General features: G+C 45.4%; 1 protein-coding gene across 1 annotated transcript; it reads left to right on the plus strand.

The window, feature by feature from the left end:
• The first annotated feature begins 6,024 nt into the window (after positions 1 to 6,024).
• LOC131323841 (uncharacterized) lies at positions 6,025 to 6,825 on the plus strand. Its single transcript, XM_058355680.1, has one exon. The coding sequence runs from the start codon at positions 6,025 to 6,027 to the stop codon at positions 6,823 to 6,825; it is 801 nt and encodes a 266-aa protein (XP_058211663.1).
• The last annotated feature ends 1,659 nt before the right edge of the window (positions 6,826 to 8,484 follow it).

The raw sequence follows: 8,484 nt of genomic DNA on the forward strand, positions 1-8,484 counted from the left end.
CCTCACCAGTGTGTTTTGGCAATCTTGCCCGATTTACCGGTGACAAGCTCCTCCGGGATACCTTACAACCCTCGACGATGATGAGCCATCGTACTACTCGACCATTGCCTTGCAATACACTTGACAATGGGAGGTACATCTTGGCTTTAGTCCGGGGAAGCCTGTTGAGACCCAAACCGGCCTTTGCACTTGTACATAACCATAGAACTATCCCAACTAAGGTAGGAACCCACGGTTAGGACTTATGTGATATATCCTGTTTATGTGTTTTTCATTTTTGTACATACATATCATTCATGCATCATTGCATTCTGCAGGCTAGAAGGTAGGGCTCCCTTAGGATTCGGTCAGTCTAGGAGACTTTAAATCCATGGAGTTTGAAATACCTCTGGTGTTTGCCGTGCTCGAACGGCTCCCCTAGTCCAGGACTAACCTTAAGTGTGTACGTATTTGGATTCTGGCAGTTATATTGCTTTGCCTCGGATGGTCAAGGTAAGGAGATTGGCTTTGGTTCCGAAACATTCAAAAATTAACCTACCTGACAGCACCTACCCGGATTGTTAGAAATCTTCTGTGCAAACACCTTAAATGAGATCCGGATCACGGTAGGTCTTAGGCCTAGTTTCTAGGAGGCACGAGGAAGGGTAGGGTAAGTATCCATGATGAGTCATGAGTTTTCCCTCTTGCTTTGTTGCCAGTTCTGAAACATTGGTTGCCTACGAGAAGAAACTATACCCAATTGGTTTCGCCCCCTCCAAAGACTGGTTCGTAAAGACACCCTAGAAGGCACTCAGTTGTTTGAGGTTCAGGTAGTGCAGGAAGAGCAACCATCAACAGAAACACCACAAGAACCATTAGCAGAGATACCACTTGAAAACTCCTTACCAATGGCTGACCAAGGAGATGGGGTAAAGGAGCTTAGGCAAAACATGGCCGCCTTAGATACTCAGTTTAAATAGTCCATTGCCAATGTCGATGCACAGCTCAAGGCTTCCGTCATGTCCATGAAGAATGACATAATCGTGGTGATGGAGGCCATGCAAGAAATTAGTGATAAGCTTCAAACCAAACCTCCTCCACAACCCAAGCAGCCCAAAGAAAAAACGCCTGCTATGGATCCTAAGCTGGCCACTCTCGTTGCCAAGATCAGAAAGCTAGAGGAGTCTGTTCAAGAAACTAGACGACTTGGGAAAGGAAAGGTCAACATGAACAAACTATGTTTATTCCCAAACGCCAAATTGCCAGAAAAAGTTCAATGTGGACTTTGCAAAGTTCAACGGCACCGGTGATCCAAAGGCGCACCTTCAGGGGTATGTTGGATCCCTTACCATGCGAGGGATTGATAAGGAAGCCATGGCACAGCTATTCCACGAGTCTTTGTCCGGTCCAACCTTGAAATGGTTCCTCACTCTCGAGCCATCTAAGAAAAGGACTTGGGAAGATATTAGGATAGCCTTCGTAGCTCAATATGATTTCAATGTTGATCTAAAAATGACCACGAGAGAGCTGGAGAGTACTAAGATGGGCGAGAAAGAAAGCTTTGCCAATTTTATGAAACGCTGGAGAGCCAAGGCCGCCCAAATGCAAAAAAAGCCGGATCTTTAGGAGCAAATACAAATCATAACAAAGAACCTCCCAAGTTCCTTTGCCTCATACATGGTTCTTTCCCAGGCCGCGCCAAATTTTGAGACTTTCTATGACTCTGGATTGGCTGTGGAAGAAGCCTTACGGGATGGTACTTTGGAAAAGAAGGAAATGGGATCGAAGTCCAAAAGAACGTACTCTGGTAACAGCAATGTCCTCTTCGGGAATACCAATCGGGCCGGAACTTCTTCAGCCAAGCCCGTAGAAGTTAACAAGATCTCCAAAAAACCAAAATCCTAGAATTGAGTACTTACCCAATTCAGCACCCCCAGGTCTACTTTACTTAAGAAACTCACAGAAGCCGCGGTACTGAAACCTCTCCCGCCACCACAAACTATTCCACCAAACCTAAACCAAAGTGTTTATTGTGAATTTCATCAGATGCCTGGCCATACCACCGACAACTGCATTCGCCTTCGTCATGAGATCCAAAACCTCATCGACAATAAGGTGATTGAAACCCCTCCTCCAGATAAACCAAATACCGTCTCAAACCCCTTACCACAACATAATACCCCTTTTCGTATTAACCAAATCACCTTAGCCCTGGATAAAACCACCCAAGATTTTGACCCAATCCTTTTCATTACCCCCGATACCGAACCTAAGTTGGCTATGAAAATTTCCGAAGAAATTGCTCTTTGCTTCTTGGGGGAATGGTAAAACACATAGGGAGATCTCATTTCTGATTGGGAGGAATTCGAAGCAGCCAGCTTTCAGAAGGATGCTAAACAACCATTCGGGCCTGCATGGGAAGTTGATTGGCAGAATGTTTATGCTGACCCCCTTGATGGATTTTCTCTATACATGATGTTTGAAGGGCAAAACGACGACTACCAGATCCCTCAAGAAGTTCCAGAGTGGGAATGGGATCCAACCCTGAGTGAGTATCAACTTTTATACAAGGATGACCCGCTGGACATGTTTTCTTTACCCGCAATGTTCGCTGAGGACTACCAACCTGAGATGCCGGCCTATGGTTGGCTGGAGCCTGTTCCCCTTTACCCAAGCTTTTACAATGAACCTCAAGAACCTGAGGAAGAGGTGGCTAGTAGTGAGTTTAACCCCATGGATTACATCATGGAAGAAACGGAAACAGAACTCTCGGTCACCTTCCTGAAAGACGTTGATGTCGCCATGATGAACTTATGGGAAGACGAACCAGGAGCCAAACCATGGGCCAGCTCCGAAGTTATCAACATAAAAGTGGGAAATGAGGAATGGACTGTGAACAGGGCAATAATGGAAGCTGAACAATGGAAACCAGAAGATCTTTGGGAAGATTTGGTTATCGCTGATTTAGCATCCAACCTTCAGGATACCTCCATCAGAACCAAGCGTAAGGCCCCGATCGACTTATGGAGTGAAGAGTCAAAGTACCACCAAATCGATCACTTGATTAGGAGTGGCCGTGTCTATCAACCTCCTAACCTCCAAATTGGAGAATCCTCTAACCCTGCAGCTCCATCAGCCAAAGAGTCCTCAAACCCTTTCACTACCCCGACCAAAAACACTTTCCAACCTTTCATCCCACCAGCCAAAGAACCTTCCCGTCCTGAGAAAAACCTTGAAGGGATGGTCAAGCAACAGCTCAAACAGACTCAAGCTAAAATGTTTATTTCGGATGTGCTTGTTCATTCCACTCGACATCGAGAAGGACTCATCCAAGCCTTCTCCCACCTGAAAGTTCCCTTCGGTATAACCCTAGATGAGCTTGTGGCACTCATTAAAACCATACCCATCAAGCATGCCATAACCTTTACCAACTGAGATCTGCCTGCCGAACGAATAGATCACAATAAGCCACTCCATGTCACTATAAAATGCCATGGCAAATGGGTCCCAGTGATTTTAATTGACAATGGGTTAGCCATCAACGTTTGCCCACTCCGCGTTGCTTACTGCTTAGGGTACAAAGATAAGGACTTCTCTCCATCAGAAGTCAAGGTCCTAGCATATGACAACACTCGTCGCGATGTGGTTGGAACCCTCACGCTCCCTATGACTTTTGGATCCTATCAAACTGAGGTGGAATTTCATGTGGTAAGTATCCCCGCTTCTTTCAACTTGTTGCTATGAAGGCCTTGACTGCATCGACCAGACATTATGGCAGTACCCTCCACTCTTCACCAGAAAATCCATTTAGGACTTGAGACCGGAATGCTCACCATTCACGGAGACTTTGGGATCCGCGCACCTACTAAAGACAATGCCCCATTTTTGGAAATCCAGCATGGGGAAGAAGACATTGCTCTAGGAGGCTTTTTGTTGGACACTTCCAATACTGTCTTTTCGGTCAGAATTGATGATGCTTTCATCATTAACAATGTCGCCATAAAGATAATGAAAAAGATGTCCTACATGCCAGGTCTAGGATTAAGAAAGAACTTGCAAGGGCCTGCAAAGTTTAAGGCTCGCGGAATCCTCATGCACACTACCGGTCTTGGTTATTCGCCCTCAAATGACAGTAAGACAAACAAAGGAGACAAATTGGAAGACTATTTTGTTAAAGAGAAAGCAAAGCAGGTCTACCATGGTCAACCAGAACCATTTTGGGATAAGGAAACTAATACTCTGCTACCAGGGTTTGAGATATTCGCCAACGATGTTTGGCCAGAAAGCGAGGAAGAATTTAAGGCTGAAAAGGTACCAGGGAAGCCAACTGATTGGATTGAGGTCTTCAACATGGGGAGTCTAGCGGTCCTATTCGAGGAGGACGAGCCAATAGGTACAGTCGTAGAAGTTGAAGTGTAGATGCTAAGATTGGAGGTCCCCGAAGACCCAACTCCGCTCATCATGGATGCCGCAGGAGATTACAAGAATTGGACTTTCATACCAAGTGTAACATGCCAAGGGTTTGACGCTAAGTCCAAATCTGAGTCCGAGTCATTCGAGTCTTCTGAGTCTTTCAAGTCTGTTGAGTCAGAGTTGGTGCCTCTTGGCCCCACTCCTCATGGTCTGTACATTGAATTTGAGTCTACTTGTGTGTATGGTGCCTCAAAGGCTTTCGCTAGCGATGAAATAAATGAATCTGATTCTGCTTACTTCCTTGACTTTAGAATAAATTCTGTCGACCCTGATGATGAAGAGATCAATTTCGATGGGGATGTCCCCAAAGAAATCCGATTCCTAATCAAAAGGGAAAAGGAAAGACATGCTCAGCCTGTAAAAGAAGAAATTGTTTCAATAAATTTGAGGGACAGGGGGGATTCCCGAATGGTTCAGATTGGTTTCGCGTTGTCTGCCGAAGAGCGTCAAGCTCTCACAAGTTTGTTAAAAGAATTCAAAGATATTTTCGCGTGGTCACATGTGGACATGCCCAGAATCGATCCCGAGATTGCAGAGCATTGGATTCCCCTTTACCCCGATGCAAGACCCGTAAAGCAGAAACTGAGACGTATGAGACCTGATTAGGGTCTGTGTTGATTTCAGAGACCTCAACACAGCAAGCCCGAAAGATGACTTCCCATTACCACACATTGATGTACTGGTTGACAACACTGCTGGGCATGCCTTGCTTTCCTTCATGGATGGCTTTTTAGGGTACAACCAGATCTTAATGGCCCCAGAAGATCAGGAGAAAACCACGTTTGTCACTGAATGGGGAACCTACTGCTATCGGGTGATGCCTTTCGGACTAAAGAACACTAGATCCACCTATCAGCGAGCCGCCATGACCTTGTTGCACGACATGATCCACAAGGAAATGGAGGTCTACGTTGATGACATGATCGTTATGACATGATCGTTAAGGCCAAGGAACGAGAATGGCACCTACCTGCACTCAGAAAGTTCTTTGAAAGAATCAGAAAATGCAGGATGTGCCTTAACCCAGCTAAATGCACGTTTGGAGTCACAGCCAAAAAAATGCTCGGATTCATGATTACCACTCGGGGTATCGAGGTTGACCCGTCAAAAATCAAGGCGATTTTGGAGATGGAGCCGCCACGCTTTGAAAAAGATGTGAGGAGTTTTCTCGGTAAGGTATAGTTTATCAGTCGATTCATTGCCAAACTAACTTCAACTTGTGAACCAATCTTTCGCTTGCTCAAGAAGGGTGTGCCATTCAAATGGAACGATAAGTGCCAGAAAGCTTTCGAAGCAATCCGAGCTTATTTACGAAGTCCGCCAGTGTTGACACCCCCCTGGTCAGGAAAACCTTTGATCCTATACTTGTCAGTCACTCCATCCTCTATGGGGTGTATGCTGGTGCAAGAAGGCGATGATAGGGTTGAAAGGGTAGTCTACTATCTGAGTAAAAAGATGGTGGGATGTGAAGAGCGTTATACTTCGTTGGAGAAAACGTGATGGGCACTCGTCTTGGCTTCTAAAAAGTTAAGACATTACATGCTAGCCTATCTAGTGAGGCTGATTTCCCGAATGGATCCTCTCAAGTACTTGTTTGAGAAACCAGCTCTCACCGGGAGGATGGCACGATGGTTACTAATGCTAGCAGAATTCGAATTAAGGTATGTCACTAGGAAATCCGTAAAAGGAAGAGTTGTTGTTGAATTCCTGGTCGACTGCCCAATCGAAGGAGGCGAAGATGCCGAGTCTCAGTTTCCTGATGAAGACATAATGACTCTAGCTGAGGATGTTTGTAAGTTATACTTCGATGGCGCTGCAAATCAGAAAGGGTTTGGAATTGACGTGTTGTTAATAGCACCCGACGGGTCTCACATCCCGCTCGCCTTCAAGCTAAATTTTGAGGTCACCAACAATCAAGCGGAATATGAGGCTTGCATTGTAGGTATGGAAGCAGCAATCGAAATTGGTATAGAGAAATTGGAAGTGATGGGAGATTCCAACCTGGTAATTTCACAAGCCAATGGTGATTGGAAAGTCAAAGAAGAAAAGCTAAAGCCATACCATCAAGATCTTGAGGATCTCATCCCCCATTTCAACAAGGTAACTTTAACTCATGTGCCGAGACTCAAGAATCAGTTTGCAGATGCCTTGGCAACTTTGGCATCCATGGTTGAAATCCCTCTCGGTGTGAAGTTGAGGCCGATTGTGATAGAACAAAGGGACACACAGGTATACCAGCATGTCATGGTTGTTGACGAGCCTGAAGACGGTCACCCCTGGTATTATGACATTCAGAGATTTGTGGAAAGAGGAGAATACTCCACTGAAGCAAGCAAGAAAAGCAAGATCGCCCTCCAGAGGATGGCAGCTTAATACATCATCTGCAGCGGAAATCTCTATCGAAGGTCACCCTGCGGCATGCACAAGTTATGCATCCATGGCACAGAAGCAAGAAGGGTAATGGAGGAGATTCATGAAGGTGTGTGTGGCCCTCACATGAGTGGCATAATGCTTGCCAAGAAGATCCCCAGGCAGGGATATTTCTGGTTTACCATGGAGACAGAATGTGTAGAATACGTACGACAATGTCACAAATGCCAAATCCATGCCAACCTGATGCATGTCTCACCATCTAAACTACATCAAATGACCTCGCCATGGCCTTTCTCGGTATGGGGAATTGATGTCATCGGGAGAATTGTGCCAGCTGCGTCTAATGGTCATAAATTCATCTTGGTGGCCATCGATTACTTCACAAAATGGGTAGAAGATGCTTCTTATGCCATGTTGACTACAGTTCAAGTTGCACACTTTATCAACGTCATCTACCGATACGGAGTCCCTCAGGCGTTTGTATCTGACAATGGTGTTCATTTCAAGGGAAAAGCCAAGGAAGTTTTGGATGAGTTCCAGATTCAAGTACACAAGTAAACCACCTATCGGCCGCAAACCAATGGAGCCATAGAAGCAGCTAATAAAACAATTAAGGCCATCCTGGAAAAGACCATTCAATCCGCAAGAGATTGGCATGAGCAGTTGTAGCTAGCTTTATGGGGATATCGCACATCCGTACGTACACCAATAGGGGTAACCCCTTACTCTTTGGTCTACGGTATGGAGGCTGTACTTCCCATTGAGTTGGAAGTTCCATCTCTTCGAACTATGATCGAGTGTGAGGTCCAGGAGGCAGAGTGGTTAAGCAATCGATTTGAAGAGCTCATGTTGTTCGATGAATGCTGGTTGAGGGCTCTCTATCATATTCAAGGGTGTCAGAGAAGAATTGCACGCACGTTCAATAAAAAGGTGAAGCTTAGGGACTTGTCAGAAGGTGATATGGTTTTAAAGGAAATTTGGGCACCAGTTTACGATCCGCGTGGAAATTTCCGACTGAAGTGGTCCGGGCCATACATTATCCAGAGGAGCTGCGCAGCTTATTGACTTGGACAGAAATGAATTTTCAACTTTGGTCAACTTGGATCAACTCAAGCGCTATTACCCTTGAGAGAGGCTCGCTGGGCTGAAAATCGCAAGGGCTGGCAGACCCAAGCAAAAGTTAGAGCAAAGGCCTGCCAGGATTGAAAACCCGCAAGGGCATCCTAAGCAAAAATTAAGGCATTCAATAAATGAGCTCGCTAGACCGAAAATCCGAAAGGGCGGTACTAGGCAAAATTTAGAGCACAAAAGGAGAGTGTTAAGACCAGAGCGAACCCTAACCTGAATTACGTTATGACCTGATTTCTTTGCCATAAGGATACGTAGAAGCCTTACTCTGAGGCTCGGTCATGATCAATCAAAACAAAAATCCAGGTTGCAAGAATTCAAAGCACTAAATTAAAAAGAGGAAAGCCCTCCGCGACTCATTTTAGTATAATAACTATTTTTAATACATATAGCTGAGCATGACTTTCGAAAAGTGCAACATGATGAAAACAGGGTCCACAATTTATTCCATGGATGGGGTAGTAGGATTGAGTCAGTTTCCTTGGGCCCCAGCCCTCGCAGCAATATCCCTCCTGACCCACTTCCGGTAGC

The sequence above is a fragment of the Rhododendron vialii genome, chromosome 4a (assembly GCF_030253575.1).
Source record: "Rhododendron vialii isolate Sample 1 chromosome 4a, ASM3025357v1".
Lineage (NCBI taxonomy): Eukaryota > Viridiplantae > Streptophyta > Magnoliopsida > Ericales > Ericaceae > Rhododendron > Rhododendron vialii.

What these genes read in the sequence shown, in the direction of transcription:
- LOC131323841 (XM_058355680.1), top strand. Translation starts at nt 6,025, where the DNA reads ATGGATCCTCTCAAGTACTTGTTTGAGAAACCAGCTCTCACCGGGAGG.